The sequence below is a fragment of the Leucopleurus acutus genome, assembly GCF_964270905.1.
Source record: "Leucopleurus acutus genome assembly, chromosome: 7".
Taxonomy (NCBI): Eukaryota; Metazoa; Chordata; class Mammalia; order Artiodactyla; family Delphinidae; genus Leucopleurus; species Leucopleurus acutus.
The window spans coordinates 84,220,574-84,233,309 of NC_139150.1; the positions used below are offsets into that span (position 1 = coordinate 84,220,574).

The following is a 12,736-nucleotide window of genomic DNA, read 5'->3' on the forward strand; positions in this document are numbered from 1 at the left end:
GAGTTTTCCTTTCTGTACACATTAAAATTTCTGTTCTAATACTCAGATGCCAACTCCCTTGATGTCTATAAATATGCATCCAAACATTTAAGATTAAATGAACCATGTAAAAATCAAAGCATACTGCTTATGCACACACAGAATGTGCATTCATTTAAAGAACTCAAACCTACCTTTGCCCAGTACCTAAATGCAATCACCAAAGGAACCAGCTTTGATTCTAGTTTTCCAAGGGCAGTTAAATGATTTGTTGTCAGACAAGCATTTTCATTTCCTGCACTCACTTTACAAAGAAGACCACTGGTGGGGGTAGAGGGTGAGAATGGGAAGGAAAAAGAGAAAGTATTATACAGGTATCAGGTGTCTTTTACACCACCCCCAACTAATTTACACTGATGATAAATACTTCTAACTCACTAAACCTTTATGGGTCATCTCAATATTGTATTAAAAAAGATAGGGCAGCTGTCTTCTGAGTAAACTTTATTTTTCAAGAACTAAAACTTCATGTTTTCATATATTAAAATTATTTTGGGGGGAAAATGCAAGTAAGGAGAATACTGTAAAATCTTTCGAATGAGAGTATGAATTCATCTTTATAAGGGCAAGAGTGTTTTCCCTAGTTGGAGGAATCTGCCTAATGGCAAATCATTACAGCCTACAAACTACCCATTTACAGTGGTAATGGTAATGCTTCCAGGTGGAGAGAGAGCCGGGTGAACTGTTACTCAGCACTGTTTAAAATGCTTCTAAAAAGGATGGCAAATAAAGGTGATTAGAGCAAGTAACTATTTGACAGAGGTGTTTTTTACTGAAATGGGTCAAAATGCTTCCTTCCTATATTTTTTCTTTTTAAGTAATTTTACTTTTAAAAATAAACCACTTTTTCCTCTCGTGTTAAACACCAACAGTAGAGGGAGAATGCTAACAGGAAGCTTGTGAAATTAACCACATGGGAGCTTACAATTCTAGAAACTGGACATTAAGATGGAGTAAAGTACAAGTGCTTTTGGCAAGCTGGTACTTAATAAACAGCTTAAAGAAGCAGAGACCTTTGCTTTTCTCTGCACACCACCACTGGCACCCTAGCGTGGAAATCTGCGTCAACATCAATAAAAGAGTCTGGAAAAAGAAAAGAATATCAGATAGGTTAGTTAACTAAGCCTTTGTTTAAAAGCACAACTAGATAAAGTACAAGTACCAGTTGTGAATTATCTGTTTGACCTTTTGAAAGACCATTACAAAATAAGGTTCTCAAGAGATGATTATGAAATAAAAGTGACTTGAAAAGGAAGAAAGTATTATATTCAAGAATCAAGTAATCACATTAATTTAAAATCCTTATTTTGAAAAACTAATGTCTGATTAGAAATGACTACATTATTGAATTAGAACATTTAAATGTTACGTGGGTAACATAATTAGAAATATGAATAGGACATTTAAAAAAATTGCTGCAAAAGCTACTAAAATACATGGGGTCAAAATACATACTGACTGAAGTAAGAAAAAATGTTTAAATGTTTCATTCAATCAAAACAAAAAGGATGGGAAAGACTAATTCAAGGGATGAAACAATTGAATGAGGCCTATGGAAAGCACATAAGCCGTCAAGCCCCAGTTGGACATTACTCTGGACAACTGATAAACCTAACTCGGAATAACGATTTGTTGATTCATTCATCTGGGCTGGGCCACACTATTTATTATTTGTAAAGTATTAATTTAAACCATAGAATTAAAAAGATTATCCTTTAGTTTTTTACCCTCAAGAGTAAATTTTACATATTTTGATTCCTTTTACTCTCAGCCTAGGGCTAATATAATCTTTCTAAATTATGACATTATCACCAAGCTAAAAGCTTTACTTACAAAATAATTATTCTGCATAGTAGGACAACTAACAAGACTCTAATTAGCTTGCTAATAATTCATGGGCATTTGCTTTAGTTTTTTGTTTGGATATTAGCCATATAAGTAAATCAAAAAACATGACTTCTTATTTTCAAAGTTTGAGAAATAAGATATTTGAATTATAGACAAAAGAAAAATTTAAGAGCAAAATGTGGAAAGAATTTGGCCTTACCACTGTTCTTTAAACATTCTTGGACAAGTAAGAGAACATCTGGCTGAGACATCTAGGAAATAAATCAGTGAATATATCAAATAATCCATAAGTACTTTTGCTTCACTGAGATAATACACAGTCGTTTGAAATTACCCAAATTCTTTTCCAAATTAGAAAGCACCTTGCTACCAGAGTAAAGGAATTAATCATTGTGCTGTGTGCACACATCAGTCAGACACAGAGAGATGAGCAAAAGGAGGATGAGTGTGGGCAAAAAGAGACCTACTACGCAGTTAACTCCTGATTCACTAATTCCCGAGGTAGTTAGCCTCTCAGCAAATCTCAAAGTTGTGGCTAGAGGTTGTCAAACTGTTAACAATATTACTTCTCACTCTGTGAGACTACTTCAAAGGATTGCTTACCCGGGTCTCCACTTTAGTCTTGCCTTTCTCTATTAATCTTTGCTCCACACAGGAACCAAAACCACTTAAAATCATACAGTAGATCTAGTTGTGACCCTCCTTAAAACTCTCAGTCTGGCTTCTTAATGCCCTTAGGTCAAAATGAAATTCTGGCTTCCTGTACGTTGGGCCCCAGACTACTCCTCTATCCTAATCTTAAACTATTCTTTCTCAAGGTGCCTTCACCACAGCCCTTACAAATTTTCCCTTTAGCGTGCCTTGAATAGGCCAAACTCACTGTTTGCAAATGATGTGCCCTCAGGCTGAAACACTCTTTTACCCTTTCACTGTCCCCACCCATTTTCATCTTTTAGAGTTCAGTTTAAATGTAATCCCTTCAAAGGGGCCTTCAGGACAGCTATATCTACACTCTTTTATTTTGTCTCACAGAACCTTGTTTCCCTGCATAGCTCTCATTATAATTAATTATACATACATAATTACTTATCTCCTTCCCTAGTATGAATTCCAGGAGGGAGGAATGGTATCTGTTTTGTCCTCTAGAACCTAGTATGGTGCTTGACATATACTCAAACTCACTGAATATTTGCTAAATGAATGAATGACATGAAATCAAAATAACTGCTATGCTGGTAAATTATTAAGCAGAATTTAAGGTTAAAAGAACAGTAAAATCTATTGGTCAGCTGACCAGGTAGCTATAGCAGTCAGGGATGGCAAGGAATGAGAAGTTGTGAAACAGAACATCTGGGGGAGGAGACTAGGAATCATTTTTATTTTTAAGTAGCAACACAAGTAAATGGGCATAAACATTTGCAAACTGGCCTGCAGGAACCACCAGTAAGTAAATGGATAATCTACCAAAGTGCCTTCCAGTTTTAAAGTTCTGACTTATCAACATCTTTTTGAACCATGTTTAAACCAGAAATCTAGGCTAGGTGTAGTTCTTCAAAAGCATAATTATTTTTACAAGGTGGGTGTATATAAGGAAACTCAGGAACAAATTAAGCTTGCAGGTCATAAATGTTTATATAGATACACAATTTGACATCTGAAACCCTTTCCTGCCATTGGAAAGTTGACTTATCAAGGTAATTTAATCCTTTCAAGTTAACAGACCTAAATTACCCTATCAGATTCACACGGTTAGAAGACCAGTGTCTGAAGAAAGTATGAAAGGTCTGTAGGATAAAAAGAAATGCTCTAAAATTGAAGGCATGCAGAAGAACATAAAAACAGCAATTTTAGGAAAAAAAATTATACTTTTAAAAACAATGCAGTTTTAGGAAAAAAACATCACACTTAAACTGTCTTCAAGTATCTAAAATATATCCATATATAGCTCACATTTGGGAAAAAAATGAATTTCTGTACCACTCTGTGAAAATTCTAACATTTCACTTTGTACTTACAATGGCTGGAAATTGAATGTCAATGTTTATATCCGAATTTTTGAAACCCAATCTGCTACAGGATGACCCATATAATCTCAGAGAACAATCTGAAACAAAAAAAATTGAATAAATACAAGTCATAAATAAAGTAAAATTTCTCAAAAGTTATTACAAGACACTGCTATTTCAGAAATGTAACCATCAATTAGAACTACACACAAAAGAAAAACAGTGTTCAAGTCTGGCATAAGCAAAGGACAAGAACGGGTGACTCTTTGCTCTTGTCTTCATTTTATTTTATTTAAAAGGGAAGACTGTATTGACTGCAGTTTAGTTTAACAGCCACTCTTTTCATATCAGTTGTAAAACATGTTAAAACTTACTTTACTATTTCATGTTTTGTGCAGAAAATACTATTTGAAATGATTTTTTAAATGTGGAAGTCAAAAAGGGATGCCTAACTTTGTCATACGTTTGTAAACCTGATAGTATGTATATACTGAAGAGTTAATACACTTCACCTTTTTGAAAGCATACATAGGTATAATTTACTATAAAGATCATGTTTCAGTAAAACAATAATCAAAAAAATCAGCATAAAGTTACTTTTCAATATGAATACTCATTGTATTATGAACAAAAAGCTTAATTTAACATAATATAATCCCTTTAGGAAAAGTTTAGAAAATAATTATAGTATCACTGATATAACTTAAAATGTTAGGCAGCAAGAGATTCACAGTTCAGAGGAAGACGTGTGTATGTGTACCACCTATATTTATTTTACAGCATTTTCCCCAATGTTTTACTATTGTTGTGCCAAAAAATTACCCCTTCTCACCAGGGGACTTTGTATTTTTTTTTTTTTCCAGGTTTGTTAAGTCAAACAACTTCTTCGGGTTTTAACAGGTTTTCCATGACAAAGCACATTCAATTTTACAATGAAAATCTATGGCAAAAATCAAAATTACAAATGACTTCTCAGGAGCTTGTCTACAACATAAAGGATGAGACACCTATACAGGGGGATGAGCAGAATTTTGCCCTTTATTTTTTTTAACAGATATATATTAATACGAATCATATACTATATGAATGATCTTTCAGTAGAACAAACAGTTTTATGGGTGCCATGGCGATAAATTCAAATAGTGATTTCAACCCTGGCTGTGGATCAGAATCACTTGTGGAGCTTTCAAAAAAAATAGTTTTCCATGGCTCCACAGACATAACTTGGAAAAATCAATTCAACGCTGCACAAAATCTCTTACAAATTAGTTTTGAAAGCTCATTTTAGATGGTGCAATTCTTTTAAGTGCAGTTAAATAGAACCTTTTATGGACACAGATAACCTGAAAATGACTCCAGGATACTTTTCTTTATTTTAACTCAAAATATTGTGTCAATGTAAATAGGTAGAAAGGTGTGGTGATCATTTTGTAATGTATAAAAAATACTGTATCACTATGTTGTACACCTGAAACTAATATATTGTACGTCAATTATACTTCAATTAAAAAAAGAAACTGAACTTAGAGATAGAAAGTAAATAAATAAATAGAAAGGTAAACAGATATACAAGAGTCCCATGGTGCTCTAATAATACAGGGCAATGTAAATGGACAGACACAATGAAACTCACAATGAAGACAGGTTAATGACAACATATGTAAAAGTCTTTGTTACCTTAGGGTAAGCCAGGAGAAACAAAAACATACAATAAAATTGAGAGCTTCAGGACATGGCAAATCAATTTCTATTAGGCAAAAATTACTACTGGTAGGAAAAATGAATGGGGTACTTTTAGGTAGCTAAAAAGAAAAACAAATCTAGAAAATACCTGGTAACTTGTGTTGGAACACATTTTCCATGATACGTTTAATTTCTAGTCTCTGTTCCAAGTTCTCATTGTGTAAGCCAAACTCCTGTACCACTCTGTCAATGGCAATACCAATCGCATTTATCTGGGAGGGTGTAGGCGGGGGTAACGTGGTGAGCAACTCTTCCTCCTGCTTCTCCTTTTAATATCAATGTTGAGATTAAAAATGATTCACACAGTTTTTACCTTCTACCATTCACAGAGACAACACCCTGTACAGTATTCTGGAATATTGTTCTTAGCCCTCCTTCTCACTTTAGCTGTTTTAGTCTTCATCTTATCAAACACGCACACACTTCTTTATGCACATAAAGTGATAATAGAGGGAAGACAGGAATAAGGAAAAAGTGTAAAGAAAGAACTTTAGAAATAGCAATGGCAAATTATTTACTTTATTATTACTGACCTAAGGACATATATCTAGGTGCTACCATTGGCTTCATTCATCCTGATACTGTCCTAAGGAAATTCACAAGACTGCCCAGCAAACATATCTGACCAGTATAAAATATTTTGGTCAAAATAAATTCAGCAATATAAGTAGCAAAATTACTAATACCATAATCTTAAGGAAAGTCATAAAGATGACAAGTAATAACTGACAAGTAAACATATTTGTTTGGGTTATAGTAAACTTACCTTAATGTTTTTCTTGTGTCTCTTCTCTTTGATATGCTTATGAGCAAATGCAATGGATTCAATTAAAACATCACAGAGTTTGCAGGTGTACTTTGCTGTAGGGTAGTTTCTCGGTCGCTACAATTTGAATAGATTTATAGAGACATACACATAAGCACATATTTATAGAGACATATAGAGAGAAAGATGTACAGAGACAAAATACAGGTAAACAAAAACTGGCCAGGAGATGATTTCTCATTCACTTTAAAAACTGTTAATATAGTACTATCACTCTTTATCACTATGCTAATAATCATTTTTAAAAAATAATTCTTAAAAAAAAAAGTAAGTCTTTTAAATCAAACAGTATCACTTTTGACTTGTAGTGCTTAAATACCAAAGTAGGATATATAATTCATCAAAGCACATGTTCCCAATTACTAATAGATTAAACCAAAACAAGGATTTTAACTAACAAATTTTAACTAACAAAAGGCTGTTACCCTTTTCAGCCTGTCAATGCAGTCTCTTTTCAATCGCTCCTCAGCCTGCTGTAAGCCCAGTAGCTCCTTAGTTGAAAGCACAGACTCATCAATCACAGGGCCTTCCAAGTCTCCATCCTGTTCATTTTCCTCATTTCTAGTCCTCCGTGGCTTCCTAGGTCTGGACCTCTGCTTCTTGTTTTCTTAAGTTAGTGGGAAAATATTATTGGCAATACTGAATAACACCACTCTGAGTAAAAAGCAGAACTTACATATTTATTAATGAAATCATGTGATATCTGAATGGCATCTGAACACAGAGCAAAAGGAAAGGTATACCTCTCCCATGGATAAAATGCTTAAATACTCTTAAGCTCCTCATATTTGGACACACCAATCCACAGAAACCACCTTTTTGGAAAACTTAAAAGAATTCTACTTCAACCATAAAATTTGATTTTATCATCTCTTCCTGGTATACTGCTGAGCATACTCAAGCAATAGTAAAAATTATCCTTTGAAGGACACCTGTAATTCTAACGTAATTAATATATCATAATATATAATGTACATGTATCTAACGCTTCCTAGTACACCTGGTATTCTAATGAAAACTATCCACATCTGTTTTCATTTTTTATAAGTGAACAGTCTCAATGGAGCAAAGATGGGCAGTCTATCTCCAAAGAACTCAGAAATCAACTACATTCTTATCTGGAGTGAAAATCCATCACTAACTTGTAAATTTAGCATTCATATTATTGGGCCCTCCCCCACATTAATATCAAGAAGTCCAAGCCAAAACTGTATTTACCGAGGATAACTATTACCCATTTTATCTTTACTTTCATTTTAGCTTCTTTAAACGGCCTGCACACTGAGCATATTTCAAAGGAAAAAAACAATTCGCAGTTGAAATAAAAGTTTTCTACAAGTACAGACTAATTCATTTGTTTATAAACCCTGCTGTTAGTTCTACAGTCCTTATAACTAATAAATGAATCTATTCCTTTTTTAAACTTACAACTTTTCAACTTCAGTAAAACTGAAGATGCTTGTGGGACTGATCTACAAAAAATTGTTTTTAATAGCTTTGGTAATTTCTATCAAGTTCTGAAAATGAAGCTACTAGTACCACATAAGAGTAAAATGAAATTCATTTCCGCAATTAAAATTGTGATAAGTGGACTGAATAGTTTTTAAATGGCTTACCAAAAATTACTCTCTGAAAATATAAACCTACTGAAATGCTCTGCCTGAGGCAACTGCCATGTCAAGTTTTCAGTGGAACTCATTATTTGTATAGCAAGTATGATGAATCAGTCGACCGAAAAGAAATTATGTCAGGAAAGGGACGTATAGGACCTCTAATTTTAAAAACAGCTATCGCCAACAGCTCTAAAGGAAAAGCAGCAAGCACTGTACTCAAACTACCCTAAGATGAATATAATGAAATTCTGCAAATACAGCAGCAATTAAAAAAAATTAAACAAGTATTAGGACAAATACAGTTGTCTTTTTTTTTTAAAGCAATCAAAATGGGACAAATAGAATACTAAAAGGTAAGTAGTCAAAAACGGTCTATTGCTTTTTAACACTCCCCCTACGCCCAATTAAATTATCACAGTCTTTTAAGGACAGTACTCCTGGTCCGCATAAACCTTTGAGATAAGCAATTCTTTTAACTCAGAGGTGTGTCTATTCTCATTTAATTTGCTTATCGTTACAAACTCTAAATAACTGCATCTGACTTCAGTTTTCAGGGCAAAGTTTCTTAGGCAAACACTCATTATGTGCAACATCATCAGAAGTCCATTGTTAGTTCACAAAACAAAAACTGATATGAAACCAAATTCCTTTTTTCATCTCCTCTCTCTTGATCACAAAGGCTTCTTACTATATTTGCTATCATTTTTCTAGAAAGAGTGACTTTAATTTCCCTCCAAAGAGCACAGTTAACTCCTTATTTTATACACAGAAGTGGATGGCTGCACAAATTGTCTGATGATGACAATAACTGCAGCTACCAATACTGAGTATTTTATCATGTGACAGATGCAATGTAAGCACTTTATGTGCACTGCCTCAGATTAATCCCTACAGTGATCCTGTCATGGAAGCTAATATTATCCCCATTATACAGATAGGGAACATGCTGGTCCAAGAAAATAAGTAACTTGTCCAGGGACACATGACTAAATCCAATAAAGGGATTTAAAACAGAGATTAGAGCATGGATGGAATTCTGAAATTCATCTTTCTATCTAACAGTATAAGAAAAATCCCTTCTTGTAGCAAACCCATTCACATCTAAAATAGACCAGAACTCCCTACCACTTAGTTTGTTAAAAAAAAAAAAAAAAGGCAGGAACTGACAAGGCAATACAAACTTCTGAACTGAGTTTCATAGGCCTGCATGGTAAAAACAGTTAAAATCTCATTGAAGGGAATCTAGAAAGGCAAAGCTGGGTATTGCTAAAAAAAATTCTCATAATTACTTAGAGGAAGACTACCTGGCTCATCCCAGGCTTTTTGTAGTAATATGAATTCTCTATATACAGTACTCCAAGTTTCTCATATTTCATTTGCATATGGTCCATTACTCCATTCACAAAGGACAAGTGCATTTGAGCAGATATTTTCCAGCTAAGATCATTAATGGCATTGTCCCAAATATATTAAATTGGCAATCTAGGATATATGAGGAATGAAGTAGGGGCAGTCAAGTAGAACTGAAAAATAGAAAGTTAGCATTAAAAAACAAAGCAACTCTAAGATAATTTTCATTATATCTTCTTGCATCATTTAATAAGATGATTAAGATATAAGTTTGATTTAAGGAATATTAAGATATTAAGTTTAAGGAATCAAACTTAATATCTTCCTTCCTTATTAAGATATAAGTTTGATTTAAGAAAAATTTCAGTCCCTTTAGTGAGATCCTTTTTAGGATCCTCTGAGTACAGTGTAAAGTTTATACTTTAAACTGAATTTCTCACTACAGTAAGCAATGTTATGCCAAAGCTTAATATTTTCTTCATGAAGATTTTTCAAGGGATAGAAACTGAACAGTCCTTCATTTGGAAACTGAAAGCACACACATATAATTTCATATATCGCAAACACAGGACTTTTGGATTGACTTCAACAAAAAGATAGTAAAAATGCAGGTCCTATTCAAAATCACGTAAGCTTTGCTTTTACGACTAGGCAGAATATAGAATAAGAATATAGAATATAGAATACAGAATAAGAGGTTTTTGGTCTGTAAACAGTCTCTTTTAATATCTATCTGGTTGCAAACTTTTGACCTATAAATCTTTCTTTTGGTAATGCTGCTTAAGATCAACTTTTTCTTTTCTGAAAGACCAACAATTGGTAACTAAATTAGAATGTCCATGTCTTGCCTGGACACAGTAATAAAGAACTACTTAAATATACACAAACTTTTAGAATCGAAACGCCAGAAACTATGAATACGTGTTCAGTTCCCTCTGTCAGATTCCAGGCCGAGTTCATGGCCAGAGCAGCACAGTACTTGATTTCAGTTCCACTTCCTCATCTACCACTCTGCATACACAAGTCTGGATAAATTTAACCTCTCCAGAGACACAGCTATCTGCTTTGTATTGAATAAAATTGTGATTCTACCTTTGATACACCATGACAGAGCACTGCAATTCCTTCAAGTTCTTTTTAGCTTAAAGATTTACGAGGCTGGTTGATTCTTCTGTTCTTCTGCTACATGGACAAAATCTATTCACCTTTTAGAAAAAGGTATAAATAATAACTCTGGGGCAATTATTATCAAGCACATAGGGTGCTTAGAAGGCTTTTGGTTTTACTGAAACTAAAAGGACAAGCTTTTATCTTATCTGAATTTCTGACTTTCTAAACAATGTTTTTCAACCTGTCTACCATGTTCACTTTTGAGAAAAAAAATCTTAAACTATCCTTCTCTAGAGATTGAGATCCACACAAAAGACACATATCCCTCTGTAGCAGGAGATATATGCAGTCTACATCGTGTTTTTACATAGAATAAGTTTTTTTTTAAGCTTTATATTCTGTTGTTTATATTACAAATACATTCATTATTCAAGTACAAAATTAAAATACATAATTTAGAAAACACATACATACCCCTCAGAAATTACGATATCTCCCCAGGGGGATATTATCACCCTCTTCTGTAAAAAGTACCAATGGGAAATATAGTTTTACTAAAGTAAAATAAGCCTTGTGGCAAAGTAAACTTTTAAAGGGAAATACATGCAACATATTGAAGTTGCCCAAAAAACATGATTACAATCCTTAAAATAATCACATTAAATAAGCAGAAACTATGAAAAACTGGAACTGCATTGCTGAAAATAATAAAACTCATTTGAATGAAAAATAAAAGACATTGCTGACGTCAGGGTTGTAACTTGACAAGTTGGAAACATTACCAGGGCTTCCTGCTTCCATTTCTGACATAGTTTCGAGGCTTGTCAGGTCTTTATGAAATAGTCGTCTTACAGTTCTGCACCCTCTTCCATCTTGCCACCTATACCCATCTTCACTTTCTTGAAAAGAGTCTCTTCTTGGTCGGTTTGTAACAGGAATTCTAGGTCCAGGTTTGAATTCTCTCCAACTGTCTGAATTACCAGCAAGTTCATCAGATAGCCATCTTTTACTCTGATCTTTGTGGTTGTCATTTATCCAAGCGGGTTGACTGTAAATTGGGTTCTTAAATGCATATGGATTGCTAGAAACAGCATATGGTCCTTTTCTGGGGGTATTCCCATAGTTCCCTGGTGTTCCTTTTTTTTTTGGAAGGCCTTTTTCCATTTTACTGCTATGGCCTTTAGCATAATCATCCATTATTAAATAATCTTGTTGGGGGTGACCCCTTCTGAAATCCTCATCATCTGTAGTCCCTCGCTCTTTAGCACGCCTCACAAAATAAGGTTTTGTGGCATCTCCCATGATCTTTGACTTCAATTTCTTACTCTTCACCTGGAAGAAGGCATTTTGGAGACCAACTATAACAAGGTATCATACTAAGTTCACAAAGTACCACACATTTATTGCACAGATGCTCAAAAGCTTGTAAGAAACCCTTCTTTTCCTAATTTCCATCACGTTCCAATAATTAGTGCGTTATGCTAGAAGTTAGGAGGCTTAATTCTATAGTATTCTTCATAGATATTATATAGATATAACAAAAGCTCTTTTCTTCAGAACCCCCCAAAGCCCCCCAAAACCAAATACCTCACCCCAAGCCTATACTTTAGAGAACTCCCCAGTCTTTTAAAAACAAGCTGGCAATTACTTTTAAGTGTTACTACAAAGTAACCGAAACTTTGTAAACGCAGTACATCTCTCAACTCCACTTTTCAGTCCCTTCTACGTACCCCGGCACCTCGGCTCCGCTTGAGACTATTCAGAACGACAGGTTTCGATCTCTTGGGCTACAGAGGGCTCCCGACCAAGGCTCCGCTCCGGTCAGTGGGGCTGGCTTTCTGACCAAGGGACAACTCAAGCTAATCCCCCCAGTCCTCATCCTCCCACACCAAACAAGTTTGGTTTTGTCACGAACAGCAATTCTCCCTCTTCGATCCCCATGGGACCGCCCCACCCCCGATCTGCCTCGTTTTCCACCCTTTGGGTCGGAGGCGGAGAAACAGGAGGCGTCTCCGCAGTCCTGGCCAAGAAGCCACCGCGGGGACCAGGAAGCAGGAAGTGACCTGCCTCCTCGATAGGGTTCCGGGGTCTCCCCGGCCGGACAGGGGGCTGGGGCCGAGTGCCTCCACCCAGATCCCTTCTTCTCCAGCCCCCGCAGGGTCTGACACAAAGTGAAGACGCGGACTCGAGCCCGACAGCTC

The 12,736-nt window shown here is 35.1% G+C and overlaps 1 protein-coding gene across 8 annotated transcripts in view; it reads right to left on the reverse strand.

Annotated features, from left to right (window-relative positions):
- TUT7 (terminal uridylyl transferase 7) overlaps positions 1-11,974 on the reverse strand; it is a 65,717-nt gene extending 53,743 nt beyond the window's left edge. For 4 of the 8 annotated variants that reach the window (XM_082842166.1, XM_082842168.1, XM_082842169.1 and 1 more), the window contains exons 1-8: positions 11,318-11,972; positions 6,888-7,069; positions 6,403-6,519; positions 5,725-5,902; positions 3,903-3,991; positions 2,087-2,138; positions 1,053-1,122; positions 174-300 (exon numbers count right to left, since the gene is read on the reverse strand). In XM_082842166.1, coding sequence (XP_082698292.1) covers positions 174-300; positions 1,053-1,122; positions 2,087-2,138; positions 3,903-3,991; positions 5,725-5,902; positions 6,403-6,519; positions 6,888-7,069; positions 11,318-11,837 — 1,335 coding nt within the window. In that variant the 5' untranslated portion in view covers positions 11,838-11,972. Of the gene's footprint in view, positions 1-173; positions 301-1,052; positions 1,123-2,086; positions 2,139-3,902; positions 3,992-5,724; positions 5,903-6,402; positions 6,520-6,887; positions 7,070-11,317 lie in introns of all 8 variants that reach the window. The other 4 variants (XM_082842164.1, XM_082842162.1, XM_082842165.1 and 1 more) reach the window with 2 other exon arrangements.
- Between the last annotated feature and the right edge of the window lie 762 nt (positions 11,975-12,736).